General features: G+C 40.5%; 1 protein-coding gene across 1 annotated transcript in view; it reads right to left on the bottom strand.

Annotated features, from left to right (window-relative positions):
• Positions 1-795: 795 nt before the first annotated feature.
• The window catches only part of gfra3 (GDNF family receptor alpha 3), a 29,661-nt gene continuing 12,508 nt past the window's right edge, over positions 796-17,948 (bottom strand). Inside the window, exons 4-8 of the mRNA XM_020611272.1 lie at positions 16,502-16,856; positions 15,128-15,237; positions 14,184-14,318; positions 12,671-12,801; positions 796-2,224 (exon numbers count right to left, since the gene is read on the bottom strand). Of these exons, the coding sequence (XP_020466928.1) occupies positions 2,009-2,224; positions 12,671-12,801; positions 14,184-14,318; positions 15,128-15,237; positions 16,502-16,856 (947 nt within the window). The 3' untranslated portion in view covers positions 796-2,008. The remainder of the gene's footprint in view (positions 2,225-12,670; positions 12,802-14,183; positions 14,319-15,127; positions 15,238-16,501; positions 16,857-17,948) is intronic.

Consider the following 17,948-nt stretch of genomic DNA (forward strand, 5'->3'; position numbering starts at 1 on the left):
TCAAATGCACAAACAGCACACTGGGACTTGGCCTTATTTTTTCTTAATTTCTCCTCCGTACGTCTCTCTCTCCCACTTGCTCTCTAACTCTCTTCATTTTGTCTCTGTCAGTGTCAGAAGTAGTGTGTGTGTGTTTTTTGCCTGCTGGGGAGCTATTTGATTTGTTCTGCCGTTTTAGAGCTTATATTGTGTCTGGTGTGTTGTTTTTATTATGACGGCTTTATTCATATCGGTGCCTGTGGCTGTTCAGGTCCCAGTCCTGACTCACCAGGGAGGGAGATAGGGACAGCGATAGAGCAATAAAGCAAGAAAAGGCTGCATCGGCTCAATACACGGCCGGCAGTATGTGTGCAAATGTATGTGCGCATGGATGCCTATAGAGTATGTGTGGCTATGCTGACTTGGGTGGTAAAGATGAAGTGCAAGACTCAAACTATAGCAAAAAGCTTTATACAGTCTTCTTTGTAATCGTTCTGCCTGATCCCTGTGTGCACGCAAACACACACATCGCACACTTGGCACCTGATGTTCATTAAACAGTCAGAGACAAGTGTCATTTGTCATTCAATATGGCTGTGAAACAGGGACAGCAGCAGAGAGACGAGGATCGCTCATACATCACCAGGATCAAGTTTTACTGATGTATATCGACAAGCGCTGTTAGGGCGACCTGTGGACGGGTAAGCTGCAACTAGTGGGACAAATCATCATCCATCAATAAGTTAAAAGAGGAGGGAAAAACAGATCTGACTGCAGCCATGGGGCATTTGTGGGGTATCCGGACCCAAGCACTAGTGTGTACAACTGGTCTACTTTGACAGTGTTTGCTATAGGTGCTTTCCATTTTTGTTTTAAAATTAAAAAAGTTTGGAGAGTGGATGAGAATCATATACAGGATGTCCTTTTCAGCCCAGTTAGCTATATATATATGTTAGCATGCTAAAACTTTTGTAGCATTTGTATGCCCCATATGTTTTATTTGTATTTGGGCAACATTAAGAACGCACCACCCAGTTGATAAGTTTCAATAAGTTTGAAATAGATTGGAGCACGTTTCTTGACACCAACAATGTGACTATACTGCTAACATACATCTGATAATGGTGGCTGGTTGATGAATGAATATATTAACTGAATCCCTTTACATAAAAAGTAGTAAGTGATAAATAGGTAAATAAATTAAACTTGAAATATAATATTCCAGCAGTAGGTATCAGCATAGTGGTTATGTTTGTCTCTTGCTAAAATTTTAACGTTTCCTAATATGTTTGCACCCTAAAATGCCATGTTTGTTTGAACCCTAGCATGTGGTATGGTAACATGACCAGTAAATGGCATGTGGTATGTACAGAATCAGATTTAACATATATGCTATGTGGGTCCTTTTTTAAGCAGTAGCATTGCATTTCATCAATATATTTTATTTGTAATGAACTGCCAGTGATAGTGGCGTTGCAGCTATTTTGGCACCGGTTTATAGACATTTGGCGATTGATTTTTTTTCCCACATAGCTGTCAAAAATTCATGTCTACTACTTATGATTGAAATTAAAATGTTCTGCTCAGATGGTTTCATTTACTACTGTATGTGTGTGATGTGACAGACGCAACATTACCTACAAGCCAATGTTTTATCCTGCCAACACTTTGGCCTGCTAACATTTGCATGCTAACAAGTGAGCAAGCCACTCAAACTAATATAAAATTTCTGGACCAATGACAGGAGCCGCTACATTATGCTTATTGGTTGACGGGAGTGTGTGAATGCCCTTTCACAAATAGCTGCAGTCAGACCATGTTGACCAAAGTGCCATTTTCAAAGAAGGAGGGAAGGAAGGAAGCACAGTGAAGAATTGCGGGAATGCTACTGACAAAGGGTGAAGTCCATTTCTTCATTATGTTTCCAATAATTTTACAGGAGTCAGTCCAGGATTGTTGGCAGGTCCATTATATGAGCGTGGGTGCATGGGTGTGTGTGTTTGTGTGTATGTTCTCTATATCCTCTGTTCTACTCCCAGCTGAAGGATGTAGATAGGAGCAGCAGGAACAGTATTATGGGTTTAGCAGGGCTGGTTTTGAGGGATGCTGCACCCCCAGTCCCGAAGGAGCCCAAGTTGGAGATCGTGGCCCTCTCTGAGTACAGTTGGATGACGTTAATATCATCACCTTCATCTTCCTCCTCCTCTGTTTGTGTTACTTCCTCCTCATCCTCACGCTCCACCACCTGACAGGGAAGAGAAAATGTCAGTGAATGCGGGGTGGGGCCATTTTCAGACATTTTCACATTTTATAGTGTTAAAAAAGCAGCAGATACACATGCACCTAAACTGTCATATGTTAAATAGTGAGGATCATGTTTGACTTGTCTAAAATCTGTTGCAGATATTTATGCCTGGTATTCATGTTAAATGTGGTAATTCATAATTTGCATAAGAAGTGGATTATAAAAGAAACTTCAAATAAAACAAAGGCCTTTGGGCTTTGGACAAAAGGGGCTCTGCTGGGAGAACTAATCCACGATTTGCTTATTTGTCTGTGCCACAGAGCTCCACCGTTGTTCAAAATCAATAAAAAATACATGCGAGCTCTCTACTTTGTTTACAATCTACTAGCTCCTCGTGCTTTCATGGAGAGCTCGTGCATGGGCAGTTGAGTCTTGCTTGCTTCAGAAGCTGTAAAAAGTTGTTGGGAGCTTTGGGGGAAACACTTTTAACAGTGATGCAGGTCTAGTGTTTTGTAATGAAGCAACATGTCAACCAATGCAGCAGTGTGTTTCACTGATGTGTTTTTGTGGAGGTCTGTGGCACAAATGAATAAGATAATCCAGGTTAGAGATCAGACATGAACTGCAAGTACATGATCAGCCTTATCTTATAAGGATAATAATAAGGATAATCACCTTTATTGGCCAAGTATGTTACACACAAGGAATTTGTTTCTGGTACAGAAATAAATATGAATGGCCGAAATTATAGCACCTAGGGAGGAGGTTCTCTTTCAAATATGTATTATTTGGTCTATATTTCCTGTCTAGTTAGCAAAACTACAACTGGCACCACTACCCATACCAACAGTTGTGGCCTCAATATAGCTAGCTGTTTGTTTCTATACTACCTCTCACCTTTAAACTTGTCACAAATACATTTCCAATTGTAATATATAATTAAGAACTATTCCCTATTCCCCCCACCCCGCATGAATATGACAGGTGGGGAGTAAATAGTTAAAGTTGTATGTAATTAACCAAATCACAAGATAAATGTAACTGAAATCAGTTAAAAGTTTCCTTCTGAAATCAGGAAACAACTCTAATATTATAGAACAGTGTAAAGTTTGTGTAACCAGTAACGCGTCGGCACTGAAATGCGTCAAACCTGAGGAAGCATCTACAAATAGCTTAACCACAATCACTCACATAAACTACAAAATAACATGGCCCGCCATGTTATTTGTGTGTTCAAGATAAAATTTAGCTCTATATTTTGCTCGGTGCCCGTCTGGTAGGCCACATATTTTTAGGACTTTTCACCTTTTTTGCCTGGTTTAAAACATTTGGCAGAAAAGTAATCCAAAAGAAATCAAATGTAATAAGTTACTTCTGTGAAGTAAATTGTTACATTATCCATTACTTACCCTATTAAGAGGGTAACTAGTAATGTCTAACCTATTGTATTTTAAAAGAAACTTTCCCAACACTGATGACTGGACAGTACCTATCAGCTGGTAGCCAAACAGCTGATGAATGAAAGAGTGATGCCAAACATGACTTGCACACTCTTAACTAACGCTACAGTCCTTTAGACCGACAGAAATCAGTTATAGACCGACTGCATGATAAAAATGTTGTCATTTAATATAACCTGGGGTTTTCAGAACCCTCCACTATCAGAATTTCATTTTTTGCAACCAGAGCCCATGATACAGATTCCAGTCCAATATAAAAAATAAGTCACTGGTGTCATGTATTTTATCACGTTTAAGGTTACAATCATACTTTTTTAAAATGTGTTTTGGTTTGTGGTTGACATGAGCATGTTTGTTTTGCTATTCAACATGTTGTGCTCATCACGAGAATTTTGTGTTTAAAACTTTAAAGCTGCTGATGAATATCATTCACTGCAGTTTTATGAGTGTTGGGTGGTTAGGATGCCCAGATGTTCATCCTCAGAGTGATATGCACCAACATCTGGAAGGGCCCAAGGCCTGTCCTGTGTTGCTGTGCACAGATTGTTCTACTGATAATGATACTCTGCTTTATCATTTCATTTGAATTCTGCCTCTGATACATACTTGCTGTAAGCAGTTTGGATTTTCTGCCTGCCACTGTTTGACTTCATTTTAACTTTGCATCATCTAGTCTCACTGTTGCAGAAGCTGTAAACAAGGCAGTGATGTTGCTGTCCTTCAGGGTGCAGACACAGATCACAGTTAGGTTATTTTCACTTCTGAATTCATGTGAAAATAATTGAGTTCATTAGTAGTGAAACAGAATCTAATACAAACTGTGGATAGTGTTTGTCAGTCATACATGAGGGAATGTTAAAAATATTGTCTGACCAGAGGAGAAAGCACCTTCTTTCTGAGCTTACATTACCCTCCAGTCTGCACAGTTATTCATAGTCACTATCTTTTATTGAGGATCTTGTGATTTTTCTTTTGATCTGCTACTTTTATGACTTATTGGTGAGGGATGTAAAAACCCTCCTGAAGAATATTAATGATATTTCTCTGACAGTAATTAGAGTAAAGAGAACAAACTTGGGTTATTTTTAGGACCAGCTTAAGTCCAGAAAACATATTGTATACAGTGTTGTTACAGCTTGTTTAATATCAGTGTTTGTTGTGAGTTGTAATGTTCAGTCGTTGCAATAAGAATATCTTACCTGTATAAGGAAAACCATACTAGCACAGGTGTAAATCAATGCAAACGCATTGCTACAGCCTGTGCTGTGAATTGAAAAAAAAAAAAACTAGTTTTCAGAAGCAAAACTGTTTATAACTGTTCCCAACACCTGCAGTCACAGTGATAAACCATACATGATGACTCTTTCTCGAAGGAATTCATGGTGGAACATGAACAGGAAAAGAACATTAAAGGGAACGAAAGAGTAAGAAACCAGCTACTCTCACAAGCCCTCAATTTTTGAACCTGCCTCCTGATGTGAACTGGTTGAAGGTGTGCTCACTGTCTCATCTGTGAATCTCTGTGATCTATGGTTTTCCAAAACTCCCTTCTCTGCGTAGGTATGCAGAGATGTCCAGTGTATCTTCAGACAAACAGAATTCTAGCTGTTTGATGACCCGTTCAATCGCGATCAAGAACAAGAAGACGCATTAATACCAGATGGAAATGCAAAGGCTTATGACCAGATGTCATTATGCAGATGCAGATCATATTTTAATAACAGCTTGAACTATGGTTTTAAATTATATTTGTTAATTGCATTATAGATTGTAAATACATATCATGGAGTGTTTTTGTCTACTAATGATCAAATTCCAGTTTTTACACCGACTGGAATGGCCCTTTTTTTTTTTTTTTTTAAACAATCAAAAACCAAATCAGCCAAATTATTTTTTATACTCAAATATAATTCTTATATGTATTCTGCCTGGCTTCACACTTGGAAAAGCTTTCAGCCATGTCAAAACAAAATGAATGTCTTTGTAAATGAGAAAATTAACAAGCTGCTGATATGGAAGATGACATCAAAAACTCCAGCTCACAAAACATTTGATTGCATTCTTTGTGGAAATGTAACATTTAATACAAAGAGCAGTCATTTGTGCTTCTAAAATGTGACATTTTCTTCCCCCCCACCATTGCCGGAGTGGATACTTTTTTGAAGTGAAACCTTTCAAATTCTGGAAAAATCGCTTTAGAGGAACAAGCAAAAGCTGCTTGGAGAGACAAGATGAGCATCTGACTGGCAGGTGGATGAGGTGATGTGGAGCAGGTATGGGTGGAGGAGGGCAGGGATACAGTGAAGGGTTGAAGACTAAATGAAATGAGAACAGTAAGAAAAGAGTAAATGACTAAAGGAAGAAAAGGTAGGACAGAGGAATTGAGTTAAGGACAAAAGGAAGAAAGTAAGGATGAAAGGGGCGATTTAGGGGAAAAAAGCGGGGGGAGACATATGGGCATGAATAAATTCATACTAATGAAGCCTGACTGATGCACTGCTTCCAAACAACACCTCATCGAATCCGCTCCCTGAGAGAGAGATTGAGGAAGAGAGAGAGTTGGAATCCCCTCTTGTCTGGCAGCCCAGATTATCTCTGGCAGTGAGGCATGCTGGGAGTCAGGGAACCACAGCTACAGCAGATTGTGGTCTGGCCAAGGTAACAGCAGCCAGGGCCACGATTGGATTGGACCACATTTAATGGTCAGAGTTGGACAAGGGCAGCCAGGAGCTATGGTGCTCTCATAACATATGTGTTCACAGCAAATTTCAGCACGTCAGTGTGTTTGTTACTGTCTGCACATTACTGAGCTGGCACTTTCAAACAGGACTGAAATCAAAACAATTCAGAGCCAAGGCTTGACTGTGCACCACAGACTGTGTGAAGCCTGATAGGCTGGTAGGGAGAAATTAAATGGGACCCGGTCAGGACAGTTGAACATTTGTTTGCTCATAGCTGAGGTCTAACCCTGAACCCACCAGTAGCCACCTGCTGACGACCAAATTGCAGTACCACGTGTCTGGGTTATGAACTAAAGGACAACTTGCTGAGATTGGAGTATTTTCAAGATCAAGATCAAAGATTTTTATTGTCAATTCACTGTATGTGCAGGACATACAGAAAATCAAAATATGGTTTCTCTATCACCTAGTATTGAATGCCATTACCATTTAGGAAACTAAAATAAAATAAAAGTAGAGTAGAAATAGACTAAAAACAATAAGAAAATAAAGTCAAGGTGATTAGGATAAAGCTAAACAGTATAACCTAATAGGCTATGACTCAAACATGTACAATCAGTGACAGTAGTGCAAATAATAAGAAGATTGTCAGATGGTTGTGGGATTGAGATGCACATGGACAGTGGTGCAAATGACCAACAGCAGCAGATATGATGGTAAAACAGTCAGCAGCAGATTACATGTAATATAACAAGAAGGGGGAATGTACTGGGTTTGTGCAAAATGTTCTGTGGTGGGTCACAGTCCAGGGGCAAGGGGGGGAGGTAATGGACAGCGTTCAGCATCCTCACAGCCTGGAGGATGAAGCTGTTTGTAAGTCTGGTGGAGTGGGCCTGAAGACTCCGATACCTTCTCCCTGAAGGCAGGAGTCTGAAGCGGGGGAGTGTGGGGTTGGAGGTGTCATCAGCAATGCTGATGGCTCTGCGGGTGAGGCGGGTGTTAAAAATGTCCATAAGGGAAGGCAGAGGGGCGTCGATGATCTTGGCTGTTTTCACTATGCGTTGCAGGGTCCTTCTGCAGGAGGCAGTACAGCCTCCGTACGACACAGTGATGCAGCCAGTGATGATGCTCTCAATGGTGCCCCGGTAGAAGGAGCACTTGATGGGGTTGTGGGACACTGGCTCTCCTCAGTTTGCGGAGGAAGTAGAAGCATGTTTGACCTTTCTTGGCCAGTGATGTGGTGATGTTGGTCCAGGAGAGGTCCTCAGAGATGTGCACCCCCAGGAACTTGGTACTGCTCACTCTCTCCACTACAGTACCGTCGATGGTCAGTGGTGTATGCTTTAGAGGTTTCCTCCTGAAGTCCACAACAATCTCTTTAGTTTTCCCCACACTGAGGAAGAGGTTGTTGTCCTTACACCACTGGACCAGTTGGCACACCTCACTCCTGTAGTTGGCCTCATCATTGTTGCTAATGAGGCCAACTACAGTTGTGTCATCCACAAACTTGACAATGTGGTTGGTGCTGTAGGTGTGCACACAGTTATGGGTCAGCAGTGTGAAGAGCAATGGGCTGAGCACACACCCCTGTGGAGCCCCTGTGCTCAGTGTGATGGTCTTGGAGATGTTCCTACCAACCCACACATTTTGTGGCCTCCCTGTTAGGAAGTCCAGCACCCAGTTGCAGAGAAAGGTTTTGAGTTCCAAGTGTCCAGGTTTTTGTATAAGCTGCTGGGGAATTATTGTGTTGAATAATGAACTGAAGTCTAGGAACAGCATTCACACATAAGAGTTGTTTGAATCTAGGTGGGTGAGGGCTGGATGGAGAACTGCAGTAATAGCATCCTCTGTGGACCTGTTTGACCCGTATGCAAACCGCAATAGGGGTTATGCGCAACTTACTTCCGTATACTGCAAAACAGAATCATCTGTTTTCGGTTTGCGACTAGTATGAAATATGGCACTGTTCTACTCAAGATGTCTCTAAGAAGTACCAAAGATGAAGATCACGGATGTCCACCGAATATGCAGTTCGACGTCTAAAACACCGAGCAGCAAGCTGGATAAGGGGTTTAAGCTATATGCTTCTTCATACATCCACGACTACGAAGGTAGAGTTATGTATCGGTTATCTTACAAACGGAGATGTAGCTAAGCTAGTTCGTAAGCTAACTAGCTAATGTTATCAATATTTACACCGAGCATCTGTCTGGTACACCAAAATAATGTAATACACTACCGGAAAGCTAATAGTAACTAAGCTTGTGTGGTGGAAATGCTAAATTTATTATGGCTAGCGACAGACCTGTGCTGTTACATTGATAACCTAATATATTTTTCAGCAGTATCAAATAAAGACACAGCGACAGGTGCTGTCAGCATCAGAGCATCATGTCACAGGTCTATGAAGAAAAACGAGAAGCCCCATAGCCTGAAAGTAATGTTGGTGAATGGTTGGCTGTTGTGTTTGTCCCCAGTGTGTTCCAGTTAAGGGACAATATGAATATGATCTTGAACATGCTCCTTTGACTATCCAGTCACAATGTTCTAGAGCTGTCATATTATGACATGTGTTGGACTCAATTCTACACATGCTTGGTAAATGCATGCCACGTTCATTTATGACGTTTGGCTACTTTTTTAAAAAAAAAAGGATGAGTTGAGGGATGGGTTGCCTTGTAAAGCTTTGAGGGTTCAAACAGACAGACAGTACATCAACATCTGGTGGCTTAAAAAAATTAGCAGACTAGTACTGAAACACTGTACAATATTTTTGTTCAAGAAAAGACATGTTTCTAGCAATTTGTGTGACATGAAAATAATTAATACAGTCTACATTTAAGTAGTTCACTGAGTGAACTGAAATAAAACAAGCTTCAGAGCTTTATCATCTGCCCATCTCTAATATTCAGGTCACTGGGGTGAAGTTAAGTCTGACAGTCCTTCATTGTAACTGGTTGGGTGCGGCTTCTTTGGAATTAGAATTATTGTGGTGGCCTTGAAACACGTGGGAACAACCACTTGGCTCAGAGAGATGTTAAAGATGTCCATGAGGACATCCTGGAGCTCCTCAGCACAGTCCTTTAAACCATGACCGGTTTGTTATCCAGTCCAGCTGCCTTGCATGGGTTGATCCTGGAGAGGGTCTTCTTCACACTGGCTGCAGAGACACACAGCCTGTTCATCCAGGGGAGGGGTGGTCTTCTGTGCTGGTGTGTTGTTCTGTGCTTCAAAGCGGCCAAAGAAGTCATTGAGGCTGTTCAGCAGAGAGATGTCATTGTCACAATTCCAAGGTGGGGGTTTATAGCCTGTGAGGGTTTGGATGCCTTTGTATGCTCCCTTGCATATAGTGTATACAATGTCCAGTGTGTTTTCTTCTTTTGTTGGAAAGTTCACATGTTGGTGCAGATTGGGCAGTAAAACCTTTAAATCTGTATGACTAAAGTCCCCGGCTGTGATGAGGAATCCATCTGGGTGCACTGTCTGTTGTTCACTGACGGCCTGGTAGAGTTCATTCAGTGCCTATCACTGATGTTAGCGGTGGGAGGAATGTACGCAGCTATCAACAGAATTACTGAGTACTCCCTACATAAATAGAAAGGCCGACACTTGATGATAATAAACTCCACCAACGGAGAACAGTGTTTATGAACAACAGCAGCGTTCCAACATCAAGCAACGCTAATGTAAACACAAACTCCCCCCTCCACGAGTCGGCTCGGTGGCATGTTAGCCTGGCTAGCTAGTAGAGTCCAGAGTGCTGTCATTTAGCCATGTCTCCATAAAAATCAAAACACAGCTTAGCCTCACAGATCAGCCGTGCAGATCACAGGAGCTGTATGTGGTCTATTTTGTTGTCCAGTGAGCGAAATATAGGTAAAAAAAATGTGTCCATATGAGAGGTTTTCATACTGTGAGGGGTGCACAGGAGGGTTGAAGGACAACACAGAGGAAGCCAGAGTTTGTGTCAAAACATGTGCTCCTTCTCTTAGTTCTAATTTGAACACAAACACACATACAAATATTTTTACATTTAATGTGACCTAAACTGCTCATGGGTATCAGTACCTTTGTGCATAAAACATCCAAAAATTCTCTAGGAAATGGCAGAATAAAGATGTTCCATACAATTCCAAAAGCTGTCTGAGAATCCTCATGTCTTTAAGTTTTTGTTTGACATTAAAGTAATCCGGTGACAGTTGTCTGTATATTCAAAACAGCTCACCCTAGAGATATACAGCGAGCCATATCTGTGTGAGGCTATAAAAGCCTTTTCTTGTCTAATGCCTCTATCAGCACAGATACATCATTTGTCTGCGCTTTCAAAATCTGTTATAAATAACACTATCAGTCTGTTTAAAGAGTAAAAATGACTCATTTTATGTTGGGTTTGGGTTAAAATGACATGGTGGTGTTCTTCCCATGCCTGTGTGGGTTGCTGAAGCAACTGATGCTGTCATTTTTCTTGGGAGGAGTGTCTTGGACAAACTTTGTTGAGCCTATGATAAATATAATTTGACAACTAATCAGACCAAGTGGGATCAGTTTTGTTTCAGTCAGGGTCGGTTGTAATGACAGTCATTAAATAAAAGCATAACCCTTCTGATCTTGGTCTCATTAAAATTCTATAGTGTACACTAATGTCCAGTGAGTTGTCTTTGTATTTACTCAGCTGATCAGTACGGCGTATGCTCGCTTCTGACTGTCAAAACTAAACAGTCTCCTCATGTGCAACTGCAGGCTTCTGCCTCCTACCACTGTTGACAGGTGTCCGAATAAAAGTGTGTCCTGGTTATTAGCAAGTGTGTTTAAACCAAAGTTCAGCATATCTCCCATGCTGCTTTGAACAGTTTGTTTGGATGACCAGTGGAAACTGTTGGGTCTCACTTTGAAACTAAAGCCATAGATTCCTCCACAGGTCAGGCATTCTGCAGGTTTACAGGTGAACAACTCACATTTGCGTTTACTGTGTTTCTGAACTCAACTTGTATTTGCAAGCTCGCTTCCATCATCTGGACTTCAGCAGTCCTGAAAGCATGTCTGCTGTTGGATGGTACACACTCTTTTGAAGGTTTGCCAGAGGGTTTGGATAACTCCTGCCCCAGAGCTACTACTTTGATCTTCAAATCACATGCTGACTCACAAATGCTGTTCAACTACTACCGTTTGGTTTGACCTTCTCCTGAGGATGAAAGCCGCCATGATCTATCTATCTGTTAAGTCAAACTATTACTGAAGGCACATTTAAAAATAACTTCATTTTATTTTTTCAAAGTTACAAGTTCCCTTACTTCATTTCCCATTTTCCTGTTTGCACGTATGGTAATAACTATGCTTGTGTAAAATACCTGCATTAATGCATTATCTCTTGTTCTGTACAGCAGTGGCCACAATTCAGAGCTGTTTTACATCAGCCCTATATTAATCTGCTAGTAGCAGACTAATATTCTCTGTCTCAGCACTTCCTGCAGCTGCTTCACAGTAAAAGCCTTCCACTGGAATCTAAGTGAAACTGTGAATTAATATTAAGTACAGAGTATGAGCATTAATATACTGCAGTCTCCATGTCAATCATTTTTATGTCATAGCAGTATGACTGCCTAGACAACACTTAGACCTCCTGCGGTAATTCTTATTTTTCTATTTGAAAACTGACATTATAGAATTTCCATTATGTAAGATACAAGGGTGAGATGGAGGATCTAACAGATTACTTCTGGTAAATATACAACCCCAACTCAGAAAAAGTTGGGATGGTATGTAAAATCAAAATTAAAGCTGAAAATAGTGATGTGTAACTCACCTATGTCCTGCATTACATTGACAACAACACAGCAGCACATTATTTGATGTGATACCTCATCAATTTTATTCTTTGTTCAAAATAAACACTCACTTCAATCCTGATGCTGCAACACATTCCAACAAAAGTTGGGACAGTAAAACATTTACCATGGTGTGATGTTGCTGTTCCTTTTCACAACACTTAAGATGTTTAGGGACTGAGGACACCAAGTGAAATGTGTCAGGTGTCATTTTGTCCCATTCTTCCTGCAAACATGTTTTGAGGTGCACAACAGTCCTGGGTCTTTGTTGATGCAATTTGCGTTTCAAAATTCTCTCAAGGAAATTCTTAAAAATTCTATATAAGATAAAAAGCCCCAAACCAATACAATAAATAAACAACATACTTTCTGATAGTGGTGTGATTAGCTCAAAGATAACAGAAAAGGCCTTGGGATAAAAGTCTGAAAAGTAATTTAAAATGTGTAGGCAATTAGCAAGATGAGCTGAAGTGTACTCACAATGTTGTGTTCAGGCAGGTGGTTGTTGCTCAGCAGCACAGACTCGTGACCTAGCGGGGAAGGTCTGGGAGCAGGGGGGGAGGCGTCTGCAGGCAGGGAGCTGGGGTTCCCCATCCAACTGATAGAGTTACCTGCATGGAAAAACAGCCCCATCAGTGCCATCAGTGCGTGTATGCGTGTGTGTGCATGCACTTGGTTAGCCTGCGTGCAGTAATGCTGCATCTGTGTGGGTGTGAACCTACATATCTATTTGGCAGCTTTATTGTTTGAGCTGTCGGCAGCTTGATAAATCAGCAAGCTTTATGGGAAGTGCATTGACACATCAATCCAGACTTTAGCGTTTGGACATACAGGCTCAGTGTGTATCGATGGCCTTATTGACAGCCACTACGACTGAGTGACAGCTGGAGGGCTCTACCCTCTGACTCCTCTTCCTCACACCTCTTGACTGTGAGACTTTTATGAATGCTAAGGCTGTCGCATGTAGCTGATATATAAAGAGGTAGAGTTCAGTTCATGCTGTGAGCATCGCTGCAGGAGCCAGACACCCAGACAGATTTGGCAGACATCATGTTGAAGTCATTTTTTCCATTTATTCCCTTTGAGCTGCTCCTCTGAGTATCTTTGATGGTGACATATTAAGGCTGTTTTCATAAATATGATTCTCAGATGCATTATTTAAAACAGGCTTTATAAACACTACATGGACAGCAGTAACATTGGAAGGTCTGTTGAATGTGACTGTTTACATCCCAAACACATCATAAAATCAGAAAATCCTTATGTTTTGTTTGTTTGTTTGTCTTAGAAAAGTAAATGGTTGCATAAAATGAGATTAAGCTATTATTGTAGAAAATGTCCTTAAATAAATGAGATTCTTATAGGTAGGGAAGTTCTAAGGAATTCCTTAACCCAAAATATTCACTGCATTAATATTCTTAGCACCAAAGATTTTGGAAAAATGCTTCAAAACTCAACATTTTATGAAATATACATATTCTTTTCATTTACTTTGTGAGCAGGATATGAAGCTTTGTTGAAAATGTATAACCATGTATACATATAACTCTGCTTTTCATATAAGAGTTAGATGAGAAGTTCAAAATCAATCTGTTAAGTAGGATACAGGGCTGGAGTCAGGGAGTGGTTAGCCTCGCTTAGCATAAAGACTGAACTCAGAGCTCTGACAGGCAGGCTGGCTCTGTCAGAAATACACCTGCCAACTCCTCTAAGTGCTCACTGACTAACACATCTCTTTAATTTAGTGTGTATAAAAACAGAAATGAAAAAAAAAATTGGATTGGAATCAGGATTTCATTTGGTTGAGCAACAAAGGTCAAAGAAGCACACAAGTTACTAATACCACTGATAATGCAAACACAATATTTTAAATTGTCTGAAAACTAATCGAAATATCACTAAACAAATTGGGTTTAAAGGCTAATAAGCCACAAATCAATAAACAACAAATCTGGCATTCTCTGCTGAGAGCAGTATATGAGGATAGACTCACGCAGGCAGGAGTTGTGGGTGAACATATGCTGCAGTCTCAGACACTCCTGCCACTGGTTCCCACTGCCTTCACAGTTACACCACAGCGACACGTCAGCAGAGCTGTTACTGACATAGTTGGGCGTCATGATGGTACCTGCAGGTCAGTGGAGTGTTATATAATAAGGTACATGTCATGTTTTAACCCAAACAAATCTTTATTACAGTAATTCAGAGATGTAAGCTAAATTGCCATGTCAGATAGACTGGCAGCCTCTATCTACACTGCATTTTACACCGCAAACAAAGCTAAACCATGACCTGCAGAAAAAATATGAAGCTGTTGCTGTGACCTTCCCTGAAGGGACTTTTTAAAGCTTAACGATAGGGTTTTCTGCTAGATGGTATCTTGGCAATTTTTGCAGCCAGACAGCCCAAATTTAGAAATTAAGCTGGATCCTGGGTGAAACTCCAGAAGCAAACACCATGGCCGGTTGTGACACACAAAGCATACCATTTTTATGTACTGAAGAAACACTTCAACGTTTTAGGAAATACACCGATCTGTTTTCTTTCCAAGAGAGATCAATACCAATGTCATGTTGGTGTCTCATGTGTGTTTTGAGCTGAAGCTGTTAGCCAATTAGCCTAGCTTAGTATATGGGGGAAACAGGACAAAAACAGCTAGCCTGCCACCAAATATAAAGCTCTGAAACAGATACGTTGTGCCTCAGCTGTTAAGTCTACAAAAAGCAGAAATGTAAAAAAGACACTTTGTGGTGTTGAGAGTGAGTTAGAAACACCTCTAAATATAATGTAGTCCAGTACAACACCACCTTTAACTATGACCTCAATAATAATGTAGTCCAGTACAACACCACCTTTAACTATGACCTCAATAATAAAATAGAATTGAGTTTATTATTGTACATTTATTTCACTATTCCCACCCCTTGTGTCCCATACCAATGAGTCTAGCATAGGCTCGAAGGCAGAGGCCTGGTGAGTCCTTCGGGCAGCCACTGGTAGTCACCGGAGATGGCTGGCAGTTAGTAAGGAAATCGGCCAGTCTGGATCTGGCAACAACACAAACAACAAGTCAACATCAATTACAAGAAACAGGCAGGAAATTTAGATAAGTGTGTGTAAATTTAGGTTCAACAGATTTAGAGTTTTCAGTTTTTTATTTTTATTTTTTTTTATGTATTGACATATTCCAGCACTGTCTCTGTCTTCTCATTATCACTTTCCTCTTGATACTTGCACTGTTCACTCAGCTTTTTTAACTTTTACACAGGACTGGGGAATTTATGTGCATTTTGAGAAGGCAATACCATTTTTTGTCAGTTTTTAATATCCACACATTTGTATTAAGTATGACTATTTTCCCTGGACATTAAACATTATATGGCAGAAAAGCCTCTAAAACTGCAATCAAACCATGGCACACTAAATATAATTATCATCATCATCATAAAGTCCTGGTCAGGCCAGCATTCAAAAGAGTGAAATTTTGATGAAATTTATTCATTGCAGTGCAACATCCACAATCTCCAAATCCATTCAGAGGTGCAAAGTAAATCCACCATATTTATTTGTATAGAATTCAACTTTGACTTTTGACACATGAATGGGCAAGGTGGACCAAAAGCAAACCACCTTCATAGTGCTAAGTGCTGAGGAAGTAATGAGTTGGAGATTCCTAAACAGATACGCTGACCTTCACAACACATGCCACTGGGATTCAGGCACTGATGGGAAGCAGACGTCATGGTAGCTACATGAAATTTACTGGAGTAATTTAGCACATCTCTGAATTTTCACACTTGCATAACTACTCTCTGACACTACTGCTAATTGAGTTAAAAAGCTTCACCATGGCAGAAAAAAATCTGTGATTATATACATTATGTTGCTGCTAAGTGTTAATACTGTGACTCTTAGGCAGCGCTGTGGGTGATCAATTAGCCACTGACAATCTGTTTATAGCCTGCACCACCATTTTGAGACAGCAGACTATATTTCTTGATTATTTAAATCACCCAAATACTCAATTTTTCATCATATTTTTTAAAGTCAACACAATTTTACAGTTCATGAACAGAGCTGGAAGGAAATTGAACGATATGGAGATACTACTATAATTACAAAATATATTCACACAAACATGGATACAATCCGTATGCAAGCAATGTTACAGTACATAACACTGCTATCAGTTTCACAATAATTATGTAATCTGACTGCCACATATACTGTAATGACATTTTACAGCTATTATAAGTGTTAGAATGTACAGAGAGAATCAGCCCTATTCATTTGTCTGGCTTTATGCCTAACCTGCAGAGGTCATCTCGGCGACAGAAGCTCTGCTGGTGGAGGCAGTTAGGTTGCAGCCCTTCCATCTCCTGGTAGGAGCAAGAGGGTACGATGGTTTTTCTCCTCCTCTCACCACACAGGGTGTTGGTGCAGGGGCAGAAGAGGACACCCAAGCTGTACTCTGCAGGCACCCGGTCCAGGAAGCGCCGGAGGGCTTTATGGCACTTGTGCTGGTTGCATCGGTTGGACCCTGGTACCCGCTTGGTGCAGGCCAGTACATACTCTGATCGCAAGGAACCACACTTCTCATACAAGCCACAGTCCTGCGCTGCCTTCAGGCACTGGTTCTCAACATCCAGTTGCATCAAAGATGAAGCTGAATGAGTGAGGGAAAGTCACATTAGCCAAAAAAGAAAATGTGTGTGCAGAAAGGAGTAAATAGGGAAATACTAAAGCCATGCCTTATACAATAATTGCTCAAAAAGTGTATATTACAGATATTAGTATTTAATCTTTGCACTGGGGACCTGGGGCTATGGAGCTATATTTTACACAATGTTTAAGGGAGGAAAAAGAAAAAGCACAGTATGTGGGAATGTAGCAGTACACAAAAATTATGGCTTGGTTCAGTTTCAGTACAGTAAGGGGAGAAATGTAATTTTATAAATTAGATTTTACATGAAACAAAATATATAACAATAATAAATAAAAATAAAAAAGACAATACTGCTTCAAACTACTAATAAGTGCTCCAATAACCAAGTAAAGACTGTTTAAATGATGCAGAATGCAGTGTATGTACTACTGTCATTTTTTCATTGAACCAGTGATATTTGTGTTTGTGTGGTACTACAAGTTTGACATATTGCCAAAAACATACCCGATCAACACTGAAGAAACATTAAGTGGCAGAGCAGGGTGCAGTAAGGGCAGAGATACAGCAAGCTTTACAGAAGGAAGACTTGTGGAATCACGTTGATTTATTCGGTACTTATCATTTGTGGGTTAAAACTGATAACTGTGGGACTGACAGTGGGTTTCAAATTTGGCCTTCTTATCTTAAAGAAATATGGCTATTCACTTTATTAATGATCATAATCCTTCCTTTCTACCCATCCCATAAAATACACTGCTCAAAAAAATAAGGAAGCACTTAATCATCACAGTATAACACCAAGTCAGTTGAACTTCAGGGACATCATTCTGTCCATTTAAGAAGCACAAGTGATTGTGAATCAGTTTCATTGCATTGGTGCGAATAAAAGCGACACCAGGTGCAATGAAGAGGCAAAAGCAAGACAACCCCCAACAAGAGAATGGTTTTCCATGTGGTGGCCACAGACAAATGCTCCCTCTTGATCCTTCCTGACTGATTCTTTTCAGGTTTTGTGTTTTGCTGGTGTCCTTGTCACTACTGGCAGCATGAGGCAGTACCTGCAGCCCAGTCAGGTTGCACAGGTAGTCCAGT

This window comes from Monopterus albus, unplaced genomic scaffold (genome assembly GCF_001952655.1).
Source record: "Monopterus albus unplaced genomic scaffold, M_albus_1.0 scaffold111.1, whole genome shotgun sequence".
NCBI classification, from domain to species: domain Eukaryota; kingdom Metazoa; phylum Chordata; class Actinopteri; order Synbranchiformes; family Synbranchidae; genus Monopterus; species Monopterus albus.